Genomic DNA, 21,680 nt, shown 5'->3' with positions numbered 1-21,680 from the left:
TTATGAAAGTATAAATAAATAAATTACATTGATATCTAGAAGGAAACATCAATCAAATTACACGTTTATTTTCTACGTTTGTATTCAATTAGGATCGATCTATCGATTATCGTATCGATGCTATTACTCTTTCGAGATCGATATTACCGATTATAGGCGCGAAAAGATCATTAGATAATTCTCCAGGACAGCATCCAGTAAGGATAGGTAATAGAAACATAATTTGCGTTAATCTATGACCACGATCACCGTGTTTTCGAAGATGACTGATGAAAGTTTCCACAGCTGATTCTCTTGCTTTCATTATCAATCGAACGCTGTCTGTAGTTCGGGCGATTTCTAAATAAAAAAAGAAAAAGAACCAATTCTTAATTAAATAATGATCACCAGTTATTCATCAGTAAGAGATTGTATCGGTAACAATTTTTCATTACTTCTTTACTTCGCTAAAAATCGAAGTTGTTTTGATATTTTGAATTAGCACAACAATTATTTTTATTGAATGATGAAATAATAAAAAATCGTGGAGATGATTTTGTAAAATAAAAACTTTAATTACATAAATAATTTAGAACGAAAAAATATATAAGTTTAATCACTGTCACATTCGTAGTTACGACGAAGAGAAGAAGAAAATATAGACAAAAATTATTTTATACGTTTACCAGGTCGACATAAAGCGAAAGTCTCCAAAATGGATAGTTCAGTGTCATCGAGACGCAAATTAGAGATCGTAGTACGTGCTGCTTGTAAAAAAACGAAAGTATTTTCGTTTCCTGTTGCATTTGTAATACCGAGATTCGTTAGATCGAAAGGCCAAGTAGCGGCACGTAAAACGAATACTGCTGACCATGCTTTCCGAAGAATCACATTTTGTTCTTCGATATCGAGAATTGAAAAATCTCGATGTCGTCGAGCTCCACGTATCGTAGCGAGAAATATTTGTGCCGAAATTTCATATCTAATGGCATCACCTGAGAAATATTTTTTATTAAAATTTCCAAAATATATATTAATGAACATTATCATATTAAAATATTTTTATTCATATTTTTAATAAATTTTTAATAAATTAAACCATTTATACTACGTATATATATATATATATAATTTATAAATATTATAAATAATAAAAATGTATATTTTATTAAACGTTTTATGATAAATTTTTTAATAGGTTTATTAATATCTATATATCAATTGTATTAAATAGTACAATTTATGAATATTCGTTTTTATTATTTATAATTTTTTATAAATATTATATATATATATATATATGCATGTTTTATAGGGAAAAGAAAAATAATTTAAAAATAAAAATGGAGAAGATATAATCCTCTCCAAGAATTGTTTCTATGTGAAATTTTAACGCAGTGTCGTTTATCGATAATTTATTGCAATATCGTGAGTTTTTTTCTGTATAATTACCAGGTGCAATGAATCTCGGAGGTTGTACGTGTCGCAAAATTGCAGGAAGTAAAGTTTCGTTGTCCATTCGTGGCTCGTAAAATGATTTTATGGATGTACTCATCGTATTTGTTTTAAATATTAGAGGAATTTCGAATGTATTTAGATGCCTTTTACAAGAGTCACTTGGATTGTTTCTCGATTTCCAAATAATGTCTGAATTATTGTTATTCGACGATGAAATAGTTCGATTTCGTATACGAGGTCCTCTTTCTTCTTGAACAGCTATAAGCAGTTTTATTTGTTGATAGTTAAAATTCATATTTATATTTGTATTCTGTTTTCCTTTTCGACAAAATAGAAATCTTTTATAATCTTTTCAGAACCATACTTTCTATCGTTTTTCCCTTTCGAACGGGAATTAAAACAATTTTATTCGTTCGCAATTATTCATATAGATTTATTTTTTTCTGAATAAAATCTTTTTTAATCTTTTGATAAATATGTTTTCAATCCTCTTTTATCTTGAAAAAGACTTTAAACATTTTTATTTTTGTTCATAGTTAAAATTTACTATTCCTTTCTACTTTTCAACAAGACACTAATCATTTGTAATCTTTTGATAACTATTTTCTATTTAGAGATGTAATCGTATATGCCGTGTGTAAAGACACCTTTAAGCTGTCCGTCAAAAGGTAAATAAACTTCGTTCGTTCACGAGTTATGACCACGACAATGACACTTGATGTAATTTGATTGTTCATTGTGGTTTCTCCGAGCTGTCGTCGTTTTATTTACCGAAATATCACTTGGGAACGTTCGTTACGATCGATGGATCATTTTCTTTTACGTCGGAACTTTTAGCTTCGTATATATACGATAGTCATATCTTCTTGAGAATTTTTGTAATATAATTTAATTAATTTTATTAATTTATTTGAAAGTAACTTAGTTTTATTACTTTCTTAGAACTTTAAGCGTCGTAGGATTATACTTTTTTCAATTTTCTTAATAATTAATAAATTAATTAGTTTTATCGACTTATTTGGAATCAATTTATTTTTATTAGTTTTTTGAAATTTTAAACATCAGAGAATCAAACTTTGGAATTTTTCAAATATATCTACTAATTAAATAGATCATATCTCATTTATCGAAAAAGTTTTGATATTTTATATTAATATCCAATAAATACGAGTATTCTCACTTTTTAAAGTAATTTATTGTATTGTAAATGTATCTCAATGAATTCGTCATTTCCGGTATAATGTTATTTTATGCGAGAAAAAATCGTATATCTTTGTAAGTCGATTGTCGATTAAACGTACCGAGACTAACTCGACAGTAGTCACGGAAATGTCAGCACGTGTTAAACAACATTGACACGCGTCCTTGTTTGCACCTCGTTGTGCTCGTTATCACCTGTCTCAAGCCTGAGAATTCTGATTTTTATTTATGAATTACGTATATTTACGTACTTTTAATTTCGAACGGATTCGATTATAATTTTTGTTGGATAATGAAGATAACAAAATGACTATTGAACAATTTATACCGTTTATATGGCATAACATATTACTTAACTTTTATAAAAATGATTTATTTCTGTTGTTTTTCTGAAAATTTTGCAGATCGTGTTGTTCGAAAAAGATGTAAACAAATGATCGTTATAACGTTTATTACAATTAATAACATACGAAACTATTAAATCTCAATAAAAATGATTTCTTTGATTCTACTATCTCTAAAATCTGTATATAGTTTAACGTAAAGAAATAAAAAAGAAAAAGAGCAGGAAAGAAAGAAAAATATTTATTATTCATAAGAACATTTATATATCGCAGTTTATATCGTTTATATATTAAATAAAAATAATTTCACTTACCTGCCGTGTTCATGCCGACGGAAAAACATTTCTTCAATCGACAATGTGGACACCAATTTCTTCGCGTTTTATCAACGGCACAAGTTCCTGTACTCGCTGCGAACAAGTATTATCTTTATTGTTTATCATTCTCGCGATAGAATGAAATAATAAGCGCGTTTTTATTAATTCTCGAAATGTTCTATCTGTTTGGTGATAAACTATTCCGCTAATTGTTATTTTGTAATACTTCCGATAAACAAAACGCATAGCTACGTTCTCTTTTTCTTTTTTTTTTCTCTTTCTTTTATCGAAAATTATTCACAAACATTTTTAATTTATTTATCACGGATAGAAAATTATTATTATTATTATTATTATTATTATTATTATTATTATTATTATATCGTATATTTCGATATTGAAGAATGACAACAATCAAACGAAGAAAGAAGAAACAAAAAATGGCTGACCTATACAGGTGAAGAGTGTGCCACGACGTACGGATCTTTTAAAGAAACATGAACAACCATCGCAGCAATAAACGCCATAATGCTTCCCATAAGAACGATCACCGCAAACTTTGCAAGCGACAGGCGTGGGCAATGTTCTTCCTACGTTAAAAAGAAACCGTTAAACGAACGATTTATTAATATATCCTTGGAGATAATAGAGACGAAAGAGATATAGGAATATCCTTGTACCATCACGCGTCTTATCTTAAACAAGTATATATACAGGTGTTAAGATATAATCGATCGTTATTATACGTTTCTATCGAATGGAATTCTAATTGATATTTCTAATTGAAATTTCTACAGAACTTCGTTCTTTTTTCTTTTCTTTTCTTTTCTTTTCTTCTTCTTCTTCTTCTTTTTTTTTTTTTTTAAAGGCCACACGAAAAGAAAAAATTCGTACTTCGCCGAATGAAAAATTCTATCGTCTGTGATTAAATATTATTATTATTTGATATAAAATACCATACCAAAATTAGTTTGTCGCTTTTGACGAAGAAATATTATAATAATTATTAACAAAACTTACCCATTTTTTAGAACGTTGAGATCTAAATAAACAAAAAAAAAAAGAAAAACTTCACCAATCGCCCGTATTACGATTAAATAATATAAGGATAGAAGATCAATTTGAAGACGAAAAGATTAAAATATCGAAGGACATGTCTAACCAGTTCGAGTGACCGAGGTGAACTCTGATCGGCTGACGTACCACAACGACTAAGTTGATATAGAAGTAGGGGATGAAAAGGAAGCTAGAGGGTGGTCACGTGGAAAGGGGATGTTTGCTCGACACGTCGTTTGAACGTCAGAACGCCGTGCGACAATATTTGATCTTGCTACCAAATGACACGATCGTTCTGCCTTGAAATCTTTCTTTCTTTCTTTCTTTTTCTTTTTTTTCTTCTGTTACCTTTTCTCTCTCTCTCTCTCTCTCTCTCTCTCTCTCTCTCTCTCTCTCTCTCCCTCTTTCTGTCTGTCTTTCTCTATCTTTTCTTTTTGTTTATCATACCAACCAGGTGTAGAAAAATCACCAGTGTGTCCTTCTTTCCTACGACGAGGGTAAAAATAACACTCGTCTTCTTGTATGACGCCAGAAGTATTCTTTCTTTATTGCTTCGCTATCGCATAATAAAATGAAAATGAAAATCAAAATCAAAATCAAAATCCAAATTAAAATCAAAATAAAATGAAACGAAGTGAGAATGATTATTAAAGAAAGAAAACAAGAAAAGAAAAGAAAAGAAAAGAAAAGAAAAAAAAAAAAAAAGAAATAGAAGATAGAAGAAAAAAAAGGAAACGATTTATACAGGAACTGTGCACAATTATAATTCAGACTCCATTACGCTTATAATTTTACAGCTTATAGGGAAAAGTGAGGCAACCTTTGGACTATGAGTCAATAAATTAGTTGGGATGACTTTTACGTCCGCTTCATTCTCTCTCTCTCTCTCTCTCTCTTTCTCTCTTCCTTTTTCTCTCTCTCTCTCTCTCTCTCTCTCTCTCTTACACACAGCATACATACTCATGCGCGCACAATCATTCTTTCTTTTTATTGCTTACACGAACGAGAGATTATTGTTATAAATTGATAATGCACATTGTGAAATCACCGAAAAAGGTTTCGTATATGTTATATATTCGTATACGCGTATATAAAAACACGAAACCAATTTAAGGGTCGAATAAGTCTCGATTAATTCTAAAGCTGTGATATACATCCTTAGAGCAAATTATATTTACAATTAAGTACTCATCGTGTGAGTTATTCGTTATCTATATTATCCAAATATGATCTCGAATGGCAAGTATAGATCATAATAATCTGTTTAATTTCAACGAATTTTAAAAACACACGATTAATTCATATCATTCGTTACAGATAAATGAGCTATTTACAATGAAAGCATTTCTTTTTTTTTTTCTTTTTTTTTTCTTTTTTTTTTGTTTTTACTATCGTAAGGATGATCGCGTATAATGTGTGTCATAGAAATATCGAATAGCCGAATAAAATATAGATAATCTGCGTGTGTGTGTGTGTGTGTGTGTGTGTATGTGTGTATGATTATGTACGTTTATGTACGTGTGCTTTTTTAACGTAATGATAAGTCTAATGCTCATGTAGTTCCTTATCAATTTCTCGAAAGCTGTTAAAATGATTTTCGTACGTAAAATTTCGAAACGATCGTCTTCAATCCGTCGTTATCGATCGTTGACTAGAGATCCAAGGTCATTCTCGTTATGTTCTCGCATTAAACGTCCATCGAGAGTTATCCTTCGAATCTTCGTTTCCGTTGTCACGCGATAATAGTCACGTAGCAAGTATGTACGTATTTGTGTACATACATTAATTCTCCTTTTCATCGTATCCCCTTACATGTTTATTTATTTATTTTTGGATATTCTTCCTTCTTTCATTCTCTTCGATCACGTTAAGCAAGCAGCTAGCTTGGATTGCACTTTAAACTCGCGATTATCGAATTCTTTTATCGATGATTAATCTTATCCTTCGGTATCGTCCAATTGTAAGATAGTCTTCTATTTTATATTGAAGCTTCATTATCTTTAATCCTTACGTTTAAGGAATTAAATTACGATGATGCCAGAAGCTTAGCAGCAGCTGTGACATGATGTTGATGATGATAAGGGGCCTCCTGTGTTCCATAATAACTCTGTTGTTGATGTTCACTCGTTGGTACGCTAAGTTGATGCGGATGTTGATAATAAGATGAGTACGGTTGACCTACGATCCCGTCGCAACTTCGAGGTTCCGTTTTCACGGCAGGTACACTTCCGGTTGCTAGTAGGGACGTGTGTCCAAGGTATACAGGCCTTTCAGTCGGCGTCGAGGAACTCGACGATTTAGACACGTCGATTTGATGCTGCTGTTGTTGTTGCTGCTGCTGCTGTTGTTGTTGTTGTTGTTGCTGTTGTTGTTGCTGTTGTTGTTGCTGTTGTTGATTACCTTTCGGATCTGTTAAACATCAAGATCAATTATATTTGATTTTAAAGAAGATCGGTAATATATTTTCTTTATTACGAAAACAACAAAATTATATATTACTTGAAGAAACATTTGTGAGAGATAATGAAACTTACCCATAGAAGGTGACGATGTACTCGATGCTGTAGTCTCGTGTTCCGCTGTACTGGTTCTAGCATTTGGTTCTGGTGTCTTTTTCGGTTTCCGTTTCCGCGTTTGAATTCCATCCTTTCGCATTGCCAATGGTCTGTTAACACCGTGTAACTTAAAATACAAGCCACATGCATTGCACACCGGTTCACCATCGTTGTTACGCCTCCACAATGTCGTTGTCCGTGTACCACAATTTGTGCAGCATAATCCTAGCCGTCTCGTAGCCGTCTGAAATTCAGATATCTGTCCCATTTGTAACGTATGTTGGTGTATCAGATCGTTCAACTTTTATACGTTTATTAAAGTTTCAGAAGAAAGCGAATGAAAAATATTTCTTATTTAAACAAATTTATGATAGACGATATGGATATATCAAATGTATAACTTTCTAAATGGCGTCCGTGTTGTAAAAGTAAGCAAAGGAGAGAAAACTTGTTAATTTTTTAATTGGTCAAGAAATAATTAAGATAATTTTTATGAAGGTAATCGTTATTAAATTAACCATTATTGTTATGGCAATTCGTTGCTAGTTATTGTCGATGACTTGTTTTTTTCTTTTTTTCTTTCTTTCTTTTTCTTTTTTCTTTTTTTCTTTCTTTTTTTTTTTTTTTTTTTTTTTTTTTTTTGTTGCGAAGAAACAGAAATTGTGTAGTTTTTAATCATGACGATAATTAATGATTTGACTACTTCAAACGTAAGTGAAATTATCATCAGGCACTTTCATTTGCCAATGAACTAACCAGGCGTTTTGACGGTTTGATGAGCGGTCGATTCATGCCGTTCATCTTGTGATAAAGCCCGCATGCGTTGCAAAGATAATGACCAGTGCCGTCCCTTCGCCACAACGGTGTAGAAATTGCCCCGCAATTGACGCACTCCCGACCCTCGCCAAATTGAAAGTCCATCGCCGTGTCTAGAATAAATAATATCGTTGATTATACCAAACGTTCTACGTCGATTTAATCTTTACATCATCGACAATAAACACTCTTCATTTTAATTCGTAATAGATATCATTTGAATTGTCGAAAGTTCTTCCATGAAAATCAATAAACGTGAGTCTTAACGTGTTTCTTAATGTTATATGGCATATATATATATATATATATATATATATATATATATCTTAACGGTATATATTAAAATTTACAATATCGATTATGTTACTTCTATCATCTTTTATATTTCTTTATCGATTTATACGATTAGCAACTAAAGTTTGAGTTAACATTTTAAGAATCCTTTTACCATAGACAAAATTCGATCAATTCCAAGGAGAAGAAGTCTGGATCGTGTTTAAGCCTAGAAGGGGAGTCTTTGTACTTCGGTGAAAAGCCAGGATAAGACTATTCGCGTTTATCGCGGTTTCGAGTTACGACCTGGTGCGATACGTTGCCGTGCTCTAAACATAGACAAGCTCGAGAAGAGAAAGAAAGAAAGAGAGAGAGAGAAAGAGAAAGAGAAAGAGAAAGAGAAAGAGAGAGAGAGAGAGAGAGAGAGAGAGAGTGCTGCTGCTTCGAACGATTTACGGTCGATTCGTGCACTCTCCTGAGAGCAGAATGGAACCAGCTAGCTCGCTAGCTAGCTAGCAAAGGAAAGAGGACTAAAAAAGCAAGAGAGAGAGAGAGAGAGACAAGCTTCTGCCGATGGTCTTTTACTCGAAGATGCCGCGGTCTCTGGCGAAGAGAAAAGCCTCAGCAACGTGAAACACTTGACCGCGGCGTTCGAGGCCAAGTTGGTTCAAAGAGACCGCTATCACTTATCCGTCGCACATGGCCTACCGAGTGCTGTGGTAAACCGACGTCAACTTCGTCCATACGAGGAGAAAGAAGACAGTCTTTCTTTTACGCTACTTTTCCTCTAACACGAACCTCTACGAACCTTTTCCCTTCTAAATGCATTCTGTAACTCTTAACCCTTTCTAGGGAATAGTTCAAACTCGAGATCTCAACGTTCTACTCTTTTGCTAGAGACTTTCGTTCAAAGAAGTTGCATTCCAAAGTTCTAAACACTTTCTCAATCGTTCAACCTGGATTCCTCAACATTTTACTTTCTACCAGAGACTTTTTTTCTCCATGGAAGTTACATTCTAGAGTTTTGAAATTTCATCGAATCATTTTAAATCGAGACTTCAACATTCTACTCTTTACTAGAGACTCTTTTTTACAAGTAAAACTTACATTCTACAGTTCGGAATGTTTTCTTGAAGAATCGTTCAAGTTCGAGTCCTCAACGTTTTAAGCTTTGTGTGTTGGAGATCTTTGGTCGACGAAGTTGTATTCTAAAGTTATTAATACCGTTTGAAAGATTATTAGACTATTAGATTATAGAGACTTTTGTTCATGAAAATTAATTTTTTGATAGATTTCTAGCTTTCACAAAGAAATATGATACGTTACGAAAAATAGTTGTCGAATATAAAACATACAAGTAATGTCTGAATCGTAATGAATTCATTCATAAATAAGAAGTTTGTTATAAATAAAATAAAATCTATTTATGAATTGTAATCAATTGTTCATCTATATATAATGACGATTATTTATAAATCAATCTAACAATTAGAATTTAACGTTAAGGTTTAATTTGACTCGACTATTAACGTAGCAGAGTTATCGTTAAAAGTTAAAAGTTAAAGGTCAATAAAGAGTGTTTATATCACAAATATTCTTTATCGAGGAATGATAGAAGAATAAGAGAGAACGCGTTATTAATAAAACAAAAAAAAAAAAAAACGAAAAAAGGAAAAAAGAAACCAGAAACGAGTTTAATGCTCCATTGATTAGATGTTAAGTTATCGAGATCGTTCATTGGTAGACGATTACTCGTTTGGAAACTTCACAGGTAACTTTTCTCTCGTGTCACTGGTGATATCTTCCAAAACTTTTCGAGATAAACTAATCACCAAGTATGTATGGTCGCATCGTATATCTTATCAGCGGATATACGGGTAGTCCGTGTAAAAGTTTCGTTCATTTATCGCGTATTGCCATGTGAGTTGCGTTGTGGAAACGATATGCAACTTTAACTTTTCGCGAGCCGTCGGTTGTTTCGAGTTCGGCACGGAAGTTGTGCGACGGGAAACACATCGATTCCTTTCCATTACGTTCTAACTTGCTAAGAAATAACTGAAACTTTAAACTGTACGTTAGGTTATGTCCTAGTCTAAAAGAAGGCAAATGATGGTTGGTCTAATGCTTTTATGGTATTGAGATAAGTAAAGTAACGTGCGAGATTAGAGAAATAGCATATAAGGATTGAAAAGAGAAAATTTTCACAATCTCCTTAAAGAGAATGATGATAATGATGATGATGATGATGATGATGATGATGATGATGATAATGATCCTTTCCGTGATTATTTATATAGCAATACATATATAATATATACATATTAATAAATTGATATGTATTGTTACGTATGTATAGCAATCGTTTAAAGTTGCGAAGCATTAAAAAGTTTGTGGAAACATTTATTCGCTTTCTGTTATTTGAAAAAATGTTTAACTTTTGAAATAGAATAAGTCGATACGTAATAAATAATATCGATAAATTTTGAACGGGAAAAAGAACATTAAAAAACAAGAGAATTGAATAAATAAATAAATAAATAAATAAATAAATAAATAAAAGAAACGAGAGAAAATACAACGAACGTTGTTATTAAGTAAAAATAATGAAAGAAACTTACCGTATGGCGATGCACGTTGAAATCCAGCGCCATCATAAGCACGCCATGACGACATCATCGCAACGTTCTGAGCATAAAAAGGTGCAGCCGCTGCAAGGGTAGAATGGGGATGTGCTGTATGAGGGTGACCAGCATGAGGATGAGCATGACCCGTGTGTGGACCCATCGTTGCACTGGAAGCACTCGTATGACCGGCCAATGCATGGTGAGCAGCGTAAGTTTCGACGCCATGTTGCCAGGACGCTGTTTTTTCCCTTCAAAAATCATATTTATTTTTCAGATTGACAAACAATTCTTTCTCCTTTTCTTTCCCTTTTCTTTTCTTTCTTTTTTCTTTCTGTATTATTCTTAATATTTCTTAATTGCTTTATATTTATTTATTTGAATATTTAAATATTACAAAATTTAATAGATCTAATATTATTCGAACGATATATTAATATAATAATTAATTACGATAATGTACAAAGAGTTATGTATATGTGTAAAAATTCTATACACAATTATCATTCTACGTTAATTTTATATCAATAATTACATGACACTCTATAAATCAAGTTTCTTTCTCGTCGAGCCAAATATTATAGCTTATAATGTGAACGTTATAGTATTACTTATATAATTGTGTTGTGTATAAGTATTACTTATATTTACTTAAAAGATATTGAAAAATAAAAAAAAAAAGGAAGAAAAGAATATAATACATATACATATATAAAAGTGTATAAATTTTTTAAATTACATCCCGGCCGTCTCAGATTATGGATTAATTATTTAGATCGATTATTTTTTCTTTTTTTCTTACAAGTTACCGTGGCATTCATGATTAAGGTTTATATTAAGAAAAAGGAAAAAAAGACAAAAAAAAAAAAAAAGAGAGAAAATATTGAAAAATCAAACTTACCACGCAGGTGAAGCAGAACCGGCAAAGGAATGATATTGGGCTGCCGTGGCTGCTGAAGGGATCGCTGGTCTGGACGAAGGTACGTAAACGGGGGCTTGCAGTTGCTGTCCGTGTTGCTGTTGTTGTTGCTGAGATTGTTGCTGATAGTCGGAGCCTGCGCCGTACCCACCACTTCCGCCCCCGTGGAACATCCTTTCCGAGAGCTACGACCACGGCATCTGTCGAAATAAAACATATTTTCTTTTACCGACTTTTTTATTTTATTTTTATCACGGATAAAATATAGGGTGAGTTACGAAAAACAAAATAACCGAAAGGTAGTATTTACCATTAATTACGAATACGTTTTGCATTGGCCAATAAATAATATGAATGAAAAACAAAATAGAGCGTAGAAGTATAGATATAGATACATAACAATAAATAGTTAGATACATGATATATACATATATTATCTATATATATATATATATATATATATATATATATATATTATTATTATTACAAAGATAATTTATTAATTGATTCAAATATATGATCAAAGTTAGAAGATAGATATATTCGTACGTAACATTTATGAAAATGTAAAGGTATCGCATGATCGAGTTCATAATTTTTCTTCATTAGTCGAATCGCGAATTCGAAAAAGTTGGGTATCAATTTTTCATTGATTATTATTCGTTTGAAATATCAAAGCTGTATATATCACTAGACGAGCCAAGTTCATGTTACCACTAACATTTATCATAGTCGAAGAAACGTAAACAACATTAGTAATTTTGTTTTTCATTTTTTCTTTTTTTTTTTTTCCCTTTTCTTTTTCCTCTTTTTTATTTTATTTATTTTTTTTTTTTCCTTTCAGAGTCGCTAAGCGATTTCCATTATGCGACTCGATAAACGTCGCCCGGTACTGCGGGCACAGGGCAAGAGTATGGAAGTACTAATAGTACAACCTATACTAGATAATGCTAATGGTCTCTTTACAGCTCCGATAAGCGGTCGCGTATGTGCGCCGTCGTGTCCGAGTACAAACGTAGGATGAGAAATGGCGTGGGTTGTTCATGGGACCAAGGATGTCTCGTGTACAAAAAAAAAAAAAAAGAGAGAAAATAAAATCAAAAAAAATTGCAGGGCTTGTATACTTCTTGCAATCGTGATGTCTACTTCGATTCGTTTGCGATTGAAATTTTAAAAGAAAGTCAGCAGTTACTATAATCTTTTTTCAACGATCGAATTGTATCATTCAGAAATGCTCGAGAAAAATATATCATGAAAATATATAATATATATATATATATATATATATATATATATTTTATGATTACGAGAAGATAAAAATAAATATTTTCGATTTGTTTATGATTGAAGATTTCAAGAAAATCTCATTTCTTTTTAAAGTTGAACTGTATAATTTGGAAATTGAGAAAATAACATTGCAGGATTTGTTTACTTTACACAATCGTGAAATCTCTTCGATTTGTCTACGATTACAATTTTAAAAGGAAGTGTGTTATAATTTTTTTTTTTTCGATTTTGAATTGTATCATTCGGAAATGCTCGAAAGAAAAAAGAAGTATCGTAGGTGTTTGTATCACTCGTTGCAATCTTGAAAACTCTTCGATTCGTTTACGATTACAAATTTTAAAAGAAAGTCCGTAGCTACAATATTTTTTCAATGTTGAATTAATCGTATATAATTCTCAGAAACAATTGTTTTTTTTTATTTATACCAAATACGTGTATATATATATATATATATATATATATATTTTTGTTCAATTAGACAATCGATGATATATCAGTATTCGATAAAGAGAAAAGTGATGAAATTTTTCGAAGATAATCGGGATAAATTTGATCGTGTCTTTGAGAATATCTCTAGAAGTAGTCCGATAAGAAAAAGTTTTGATTTTTTAGCGAATAAATGGCAAATCGTTTTAGATGTAAAGAAATTCTATGAAAATCGTAGTGCCGCCCACGGTATTCATTGTTTGAATACGGATTTCGCAGAAGAAGAAGAAGAAGTCGAAGGAGAAGAAGAAGAAGAAGAAGAAGAAGAAGAAGAAGAAGAAGAAGAATAAAAAGAAGCCGAGTGCCGCCATAGTCGGCACGTTCCACTAGTCGGCCCTCTGCGGCCGCTGGGATCCAAGGATGGAACCGGCCTCCAAAGAGCCGAGGGTTGGTTATTTATGGTCGTGTCGGACGTATGGCTCGCGCGAGAGAGTAGAAGTAAAGAGAATGAAATGGTGAGGAGAAAGAGAGGAAGATAGAGAGATAGAGGGAGGGGAAGGCAGCCATGGGGGAGGGAGGAGAGTAGGGAGAAAGAGGATAAAGACGACTCGAGTGGATGAGAGAGGAGAGAAAAGGTAGAAAGAAAGAAAGAAAGAAAGAAAGAAAGAAAGGGAGAGAAATCGAAAGAGGAACGATGTTGAAGAGGGAAAGAGAGAGGGAGAGGGAGAGAGAGAGAGAGAGAGAGAGGAGGAGGAAGGGAGAGAGGGAAGGACAGAGGGCGCAGACGCGTCTCCACCTTCTTCTGAGCTCTCCTGAAGAGTCGTAGAATCGGATAGCGGCCATCGCGGTCACGAATAAGGCTCGTGTAGGCGGGACCAAAGTTCTTGTACGTGTGGAACTTTCTACGTATACGTATTGTAAGCTTTTTTACTTGTCTTTCTCTCTTTTTCTTTCTCTTTCTCTTATTTTACATATTACATTAAATACTCTTACTATTACTTTTATTATTATATTATTTCATTAGGTAGATATATTTAGGTTATTTTATAGGTTATGCGCGTTCAATTGAACGTTTAATTAATGTCTTAATTTCGAGTTTATAAATAAATTTATTTACTTTCTTTATTTCTCTCTCTCTCTCTCTCTCTCTCTCTCTTTCTTTCTCTTTTTGTTTCTCTCTTTCTATCTTCGTCTCTTTGTCTGTGTCTTTTTCTTTGATATAGTTTGTTTTCATACAATATGAGTCAGGATACGTAAGTAAGTAGATGTTTATTTATTTAGCTCATTTGTATGAGTAAGGCAAGTTAATAAAATCAAACTCTTACTTTCGTGTAATCTTACAAATGCGAATACGTTGCGTATTAGATTGTTTGAAAACCTAATAGATAATAATAAGATTAATAGATTTTCCTGAATTATCTTTGAAAGCTAGCGAAATAATAACTCGAGATAAATATTTATTACGTATAAGTGTGACTCACACCATGTATAAAGTTTACTTACGTGTATGTAAGTACTTACATTACTTATGTACGTAGTTACTACATAGCTAGATACATAGATACGTATGTATAGTAATCGATAGAAAGGGAGATTCAGAGTACCTCTCTAAAATTCAAGATATCACTTCACCGACGACGTTCTAGCGTTCTATCCTATCTATGTATCTATGTACGTATTTATCTATTTATCTATGTACGTACGTACGTACGTACGTATGTATGTATGTATTTATATATGTAAATACCTATTACTTACGTAATAGATTCGCGTTTGTAATATCACTTGCTTATACAGGGAGAACATTTTCAATGTTCAAGGCGTGAGCGTGAGCGTGAGCGTGAGCGCGAGCACGCGCGCGCGTTCTCGTGAGGGTGGATAACTACGAAGCCGAAGTATGGGACGACGTTTGTTAAGCAACGTTGACCGCGATAAGATTAGATATGCTGAACTTATGCCTCGTGGTTCTTTCCTTGACTTTTTCATTTTTTTCTTTCTTTCTTTCTTTCTTTTTTTTTTTTTTAATTCTTTTACTTTGTTTCATTTTTTTTTTTTTCATTGATTCTTTTTTCTTTTTCTTCTTTTCTTTTCTTTTCTCTTTACATTTAGGTGTATCGTTTAATCGTACCATCGCGTAATATTGCGATCGTTATGTAATATATACTGGTTACATATTTTTATGTTTTTAAAGAGAGTGAGAGAAACGTGAGAGCGTAAGTGCAACGAACCCTTTACTTTTTTTTTCTATTCTAAAATAGAACAAAATCGTTTCTATTATAATTTAATAAAGTTAAAGTTTTTCGATATCGTAAGATAGGAATCATTTTGACGTTGTCAGTATTCGACTATTTTGTATTTTAAAATGTTTAATTTTTTACTATTTTCAAATATATCGTAATGCAGACATTTGGTATGAATATAAATAGTTATTCGATATTCTTTAATATCTATTGTATATTTGTTTAAATATTTTACAGATATTATAAAGCAAACGAGTGATACACAAATATAAATCCTTCAATTGTAGAAAAAGCACAGTCAAAAATGACATTAGATGTAAATAATGATAACAAGTTAATGTTGGAAACAACGTCGTCCATCATTTCTCTTACGTTTAGTAAAAATATAAGAAATTTGTCTTTATTGTTAAAGACAAGTAACATTTTTCTTTTTTTGCCAAAATGACTATCGTTATACAGTTGTTTTTATTTAAAAATAATCTGTTTTTTTTTTTTTTTTCTTTAGCACTTTCAATCGTCTTATAATACAAACGAATAGATATAAATATTTTATTTTCTGTACTATATATATTCTTTTTGTAACATTTTCATATATTATAATGAATACACGATGCAAGTCCAACACGTAATATACAAATATAAATCCTTCAATTATAGGAAAGGTGTAGTAAAAAAATGTTAATAGATGTAAAGAAAGATAGCAAATAAATCTTGGAAAGAAAATCGTCAATTATTTCTTTTCTGTTTGAAATATCTGTCTTCTATCTAATTTCTCTATTTTAAAATATGTTTTTTTTTTTTTTTAGCATTTTCAGATATTATAATACATAGAAGTAACAGACGAATGTAAATCATTGAATTGTTAAATCGAATAGAAAAGAAATAATAAAAAAAAAGAAATGATAATATACTCAATGATAGCGAATAAATGTTGAAAAGAAAATTGTAAAAATATTCTATTAGATTTAGTCAAAAAAAGAAAAAAAAAAAAGAAAAGAAAATATGAAATGTGTCTTCCTTGTTGAAGACAAGAAACATATTTTTCTTCTTGCCGAAGAAAATAGCGTGCATCGACGTAAAATATTTTTGTTCGGAACAACGGCCATTTTATATTCGACCAAACATCGACTTTTTTACTTTAACACTTACGAGAGCATTCTGCGTGAATGAACGTAAAATCGTGGGACATACTTTTAGAGATATAAACGCGTAGGTAAAAATATATATGATACGGTTGAACGATTAGAATATATATTATCTGTCGACCTGTAATTTCTAGATCGCGTGAATATTTTAACGAATTAAACGAAATCGTTAAGCCTGATGAATTCTTTACGATTAAGTAAGAGTAATGATTAAATAAGTACTTACAATTAATCACCGGCATTTTCATTCTATCCGACATCTTTAATTTCAATGTTCAATCTTCTCTAACAGATGTCTCCTCGATCGGCTTGTTCAATTCACTTTTTATATTTATACGCAAGAGGTCGCGATATGAGAATTCTCTATCTCTTTCTCTCTCTCTCTCTCTCTCTTCTTCTCTCTTTCTCTCTCTCGTATAAACATACATACGTTATTGCATTATAATGATTAATGCAATCAGCCAATAAAAAATTTCGTCTCGTTGCACGCGATATATCGGTGCGACCTACACGATAATTTAATTGCTGTCATAAATTAAATATCGGCAGGCGACGCGATCCTGTTTCTTTCGGATGGCGGATCGAGCCAGGGCAAGCAAGTGAGCAAGTAAGAGCAAAAGAGAAAGAAAGAGAGAGAGAGAGAGAGACAGAGACAGAGAACATACGTGCGCAAATTCCAATACACGTAACTACGGCAGTGCGTATAATGGCACAGAAGAGATTAGATAATAACGACGCACTCATACGCCCGCGTACGATACGCATGCATTCGATGCATCAAGAACGCAACGTTAATGGCTTTTAACCAACACGACGACTGTCTTGTCTCTTCCTTTTTCTTCTTTTTTTTTTCTCTCTCTCTTTCTCTTTTTTGTTTGACCTATTACGATAATTCGTACGTATTTTCGGTATTGTCGAAATATATTTTTCGAAAGAAAGTTGATGAAATGTTTTCGGAGTTTCAAATTATTTTATTAGATTCTACGAATAAATTAGATCAGTCTTCTATTATTAAACTTAAGAGTCACGCTACTTATCGGTAATTTCTCAGTTTGATTTCATTTTACAGATCGACGATTAATTATTATTTCATATTCGAAGTTTTTCATTTTTATTAATTATAACGTGTAATTAATATGGAGTAATATTGAAATTATATAATCTTCTTCTTTTTTGTTTTTTTTGTTTTTACACTCGAACGGAAATGCGTTTATAGAGAATCGTCGTATTAAGCGATTCAAAGTAATTATTATTTACTTCGTTTCATTGTTACCCGATGTTTTTCATGTTTTTTTAATTGTAACTTAACATAGTATAATTATATTAGCATAACTTTCAAACTATGTAATCTTTTTCTATACCGTAACAAGAATTCGTTTATAAACGATTAATAATTTAACTGATTAAAACTAATTGTTAGTTTATATTCCATATTCTTCGCGTCTTTTAATTACAATTCGTAATTAGTAATATCTATGTAATTTCCAAATTATATAATTCCTTTGAAGGTAAGAAAAACAGAACAAAACAAAACAAAACAAAAAAGAAATAGAATGAATTGAGTTATAGAGTTGATATTGGACAGCGTTAAATTTTTAACATGTTACGAAATAACAGCAAATGCATTATCGTCAAAGCAAAGGAAAGTGACCAATTTCTAAGAAATTTATTTCGAGAAGTTTCACGTAGAACATTATTTACAGGTATCAGGCGAATACCAAAGTTACTTACGTAACGTTCGAATATTAAAAATAAAAAGATTATAAATATTTGGATCGCAGTATATTCATAAATTATAAACGAATATATTCGAGTAGAATGGTAACAAATATGAGAAACTTTGTTATAGAGAATTAACACGTTGTGCGATATCTAAGTGTAGCTTTAGTACATAATCGTTTTATAAATTTCTAATATACCAATACGATCGAGATTTATAAATCGATACCGTTTATGTAGGTACTTATTTATATTCGCGAGTAAATACTTTTTAAATTTATATTATATATGTAGATATAAATCACACTTTCATCGTCATTGATAATTAAATCGAATTACGGATAGTTGGGTGATATATAAAGAGCAATTGGTTTTATTTGGTTTTAGTTTCTCATCGAGTACGTTACGCCAGCAGAATTCTTAAGATATATACGAAACGGTACTCTCGTGATAATTATGCGACTGCGAAAGTAGGTAGATTGTGAAAGATCGTCTAAAAGGTAAGTAGACAGAACTCTGAAACGGTGTCTCGCGTTCTCATAGCAATTTAGTTCTTAAGTTATTAGGCCAATTTTCTCTAACCGATTATATGTAACGCTTGTACTTACTTAGATATTTATATATATGGGCACATACGTATCTATATGCTACTATGTACGTTTAATACACTCAACACCATATATCTTTTTATTGCTTGATTCATATTGTAAAAGTACATGTGTACGGTCTTGTTACTAGTACCGCGAATCGTTCGAATATAACGTGTAAAGTTGTTCAAGAGTTTAGAGAGAGAGAGAGAGAGAGAGAGAGAGAGAGGAAAAAAACGTAGAAAGAGAGAGTACGTTTGAAAGAAAGAAAGAGAGAAAAAGAAAAGAAGGAAAAAACGTCACGACGGAAGTCGAGTTCGTAAAACGGAATGGTAGCGAAGTTACTCTAGTTGAACGAAGTAACTCGTCGATTAGTTAAGTTGAGTTTTACACTTACAGAAAATTTCTTAGAACGTTAGATCTCCTCTCACGCTTTCGAGCCACTCTAATATCATTTCTTCCGTCGTTATTGCAACACGTACGACTTTATAAATGACAGCCAGACGATGATAGTTTATCGTTTTTAACGACGTGAAAATCTGTAAATAGTGAATTTAATAACGTGAATTTATAAAATGAAATCTTTTGAATTAACGTTTATAAAATATCGTTTAGTATCGACGAGGGAACCGCGAAGAAAAAACAAGTAAGTGCGTTTGAAATATATGTATATATATATATATATATTGATTCTTTTTTTTTTTTAATTATTTTCAATGTTAAAAATAATGAATATAAATGAATTTAATTGGACGTCGGTAAAAATAGATCACTTTTTAATTAAATAGTATCGATTCTTCGACGATGATTCGTTTATTAATTATTTTTATTAACGTTGCAAAGATTTTCATATCTCTTTTTATTCTCGTCATAAATTTTGCATATCAAATCTTACGGGTAATAATCTTGAAACTTCATGAATTCTGGAAAATTATAAAATTGAGTTATACGAAAATTCTTCACATTTTGCTTTCAATTCTTATCGATTTATTGTCGTTGACTGATACCAATGGAAACATTCCTATTTATTTTATCATCGCTTCTACTACGTAATAGTAAATATTTTCTAAAATAAATGATCAATATACATGAATATTTTGTTCAATATAAATAATAAAGTGTCATGGTTTAATCGAAATTGTATACTGATTTATATTACGTATTGATATTTTATTATAAATACCGAATGTTTAAAAATATTTAAAAATGTTGAAAAATGTTGAAAATGTTGAAAAATACTAATCGAACGAATAGTAATTCGTTTGAAATAATTGATCTACTTATCACAAAATAATGGTAGATATAAATAAGTGCAAGTTGCTTACAACGTTTTTAATATTAGAATTCTAGGAACATTAATCTTTTTAATTAGACGTTGTCGAACGATAATTCGTTTAGAAATTATCATGATTAATAAATTTGATATTAAAATAAAACGTCTTTGCGAAGATCTTGATGTTCTTTCATTCTCTTCATTCTCTTCATTTCGTACATTAACTATTATAATAGAAAATTTAAAAAAATTATAAATCTCATAAAGAGAATCTTAGAAATTCATGAATTCCAAAAAGAATAGAAAACTAATTATTCCGACAATTTCTTCTCAATTTATATTAAAATTTCAATCGCGAGGATAAAATTTCGACGTATTAAATATTAAAATGCACGATCGAGAATTCGAAAATTACAAACGTTTTTCCATTCCAATTCCTCATACATTACTATACCAATTTTACCGTCTGGATCACGATCGAAATAATCGCTCTGAAAATGGATAAAATCATTTGAAAAGTCAAACGATATTCGATATCAAAATCGACACATGAGGAAGGGAAAAAGGGAAGGGACGATTAACCAAGAATATTTCACCTTAAAAGTCGTATAATTTTCATTCGACGATGAAAAATCGATCGAAGATGAATCGATGAATGGATGAAAGGAAGGAAGATCTTCCACTTCTTTTCTTTTTTTTTTTTCTTTTTTTTTTTCATCTTAGCAATTAGGAAGAACCATAGTGTGGCGTCGCACATCTTCGAAGTCCTAACATTCCGATCGAATACGATCGGTGGAGTATATGTGTGTGAGATAGATAAAGAGAGAAAGAGAAAAAGAAAGAGAAAGAGAAAGAGAAAGAGAAAGAGAAGATAGATAGACAGATATAAAGAGAGTGAGAAAGAGAGAAAGATAGAGAGGTAGAGAGGTCTAATCCGTCGGCATTCGTCGAAGAGGAAGCTTTAAAAGCTTTGGTGATTACAGCAGAGTACTTCTCTCTTTTTCTGTCTCTCTCCCTCTCTCTTTTGCGTTCTCGTTATTCCCTTTTTCTCTATCTCTTCGAAGAGAGGTCCTCCTCTCATATCCGGAGGGAAGAACGAACGGTGGCTCGAAGCCGAGGCGCCACGGCGCCGACTGCCGTAGAAGGGTTTCCTTGTAACTCTCTAACACACGCGTATGCGTACCCACACGTAACTTGTCGGCCTTCGTGAACGTTCACGTTCGGCTTGGCTACGCAATCGTCTTTTACTTTTCGGCCCTACGACGAACTCCTCCTGACAAGGCGTGAGTCCTCCTCGTTGTGTCGTCTCTCTTTCTCTCTCTCTCTCTCTCTCTCTCTCTCTTTCTCTATTTTTTTCTGTCTCTTTTTCTCTACAAGGTAGACCCGATTTTTGATGCGAGCGCAGATCTTTTTTTATCCTTTTTCTTTTCCTTTTTCTTTTTCTTTTTTTTTTCTACCTCATTCC

General features: G+C 31.8%; 2 protein-coding genes across 7 annotated transcripts in view; both read right to left on the bottom strand.

The window, feature by feature from the left end:
- Nucleotides 1-17: 17 nt before the first annotated feature.
- Nucleotides 18-4,397, bottom strand: LOC122632971 (nuclear receptor subfamily 2 group E member 1). 3 transcript variants are annotated; one of them, XM_043820321.1, is made up of 6 exons: nt 4,319-4,374; nt 3,748-3,888; nt 3,296-3,391; nt 1,432-1,695; nt 666-974; nt 18-339 (listed from the first exon to the last, which is right to left on the bottom strand). In XM_043820321.1, the coding sequence occupies exons 1-6, from the start codon at nt 4,320-4,322 to the stop codon at nt 107-109; spliced, it is 1,047 nt and encodes a 348-aa protein (XP_043676256.1). In that variant the 5' UTR covers nt 4,323-4,374; the 3' UTR covers nt 18-106. The 3 variants fall into 3 exon arrangements, with proteins under 3 accessions (XP_043676256.1, XP_043676258.1, XP_043676257.1); XM_043820323.1 differs by lacking the exon at nt 3,748-3,888 and having other exon boundaries at nt 4,319-4,397; XM_043820322.1 differs by lacking the exon at nt 3,296-3,391.
- Nucleotides 4,398-5,072: 675 nt separating this feature from the next.
- The window catches only part of LOC122633129 (GATA-binding factor A-like), a 74,117-nt gene continuing 57,509 nt past the window's right edge, over nt 5,073-21,680 (bottom strand). For 3 of the 4 annotated variants that reach the window (XM_043820682.1, XM_043820681.1, XM_043820683.1), the window contains exons 3-7: nt 11,521-11,738; nt 10,617-10,870; nt 7,666-7,838; nt 6,889-7,153; nt 5,073-6,763 (exon numbers count right to left, since the gene is read on the bottom strand). In XM_043820682.1, coding sequence (XP_043676617.1) covers nt 6,381-6,763; nt 6,889-7,153; nt 7,666-7,838; nt 10,617-10,870; nt 11,521-11,711 — 1,266 coding nt within the window. In that variant the 5' untranslated portion in view covers nt 11,712-11,738 and the 3' untranslated portion in view covers nt 5,073-6,380. Of the gene's footprint in view, nt 6,764-6,888; nt 7,154-7,665; nt 7,839-10,616; nt 10,871-11,520; nt 11,739-19,339; nt 19,482-21,680 lie in introns of those variants that run through there. The other variant, XM_043820685.1, reaches the window with a different exon arrangement.

Source organism: Vespula pensylvanica, chromosome 11 (assembly GCF_014466175.1).
Source record: "Vespula pensylvanica isolate Volc-1 chromosome 11, ASM1446617v1, whole genome shotgun sequence".
Taxonomy (NCBI): domain Eukaryota; kingdom Metazoa; phylum Arthropoda; class Insecta; order Hymenoptera; family Vespidae; genus Vespula; species Vespula pensylvanica.
The sequence above is the reverse complement of the archived record's forward strand: the minus strand, read 5'-3'. Positions and strand labels throughout refer to the sequence as shown.

Coding starts and splice junctions, on each gene's coding strand:
- LOC122632971 (XM_043820321.1), bottom strand. Junction 3,392..3,747: donor CACACTCTTCACCTGTATAG/GTCAGCCATTTT, acceptor ACTTGTTCGCAG/CGAGTACAGGAACTTGTGCC. Junction 1,696..3,295: donor CGTCGGCATGAACACGGCAG/GTAAGTGAAATT, acceptor AACTGCTTATAG/CTGTTCAAGAAGAAAGAGGA.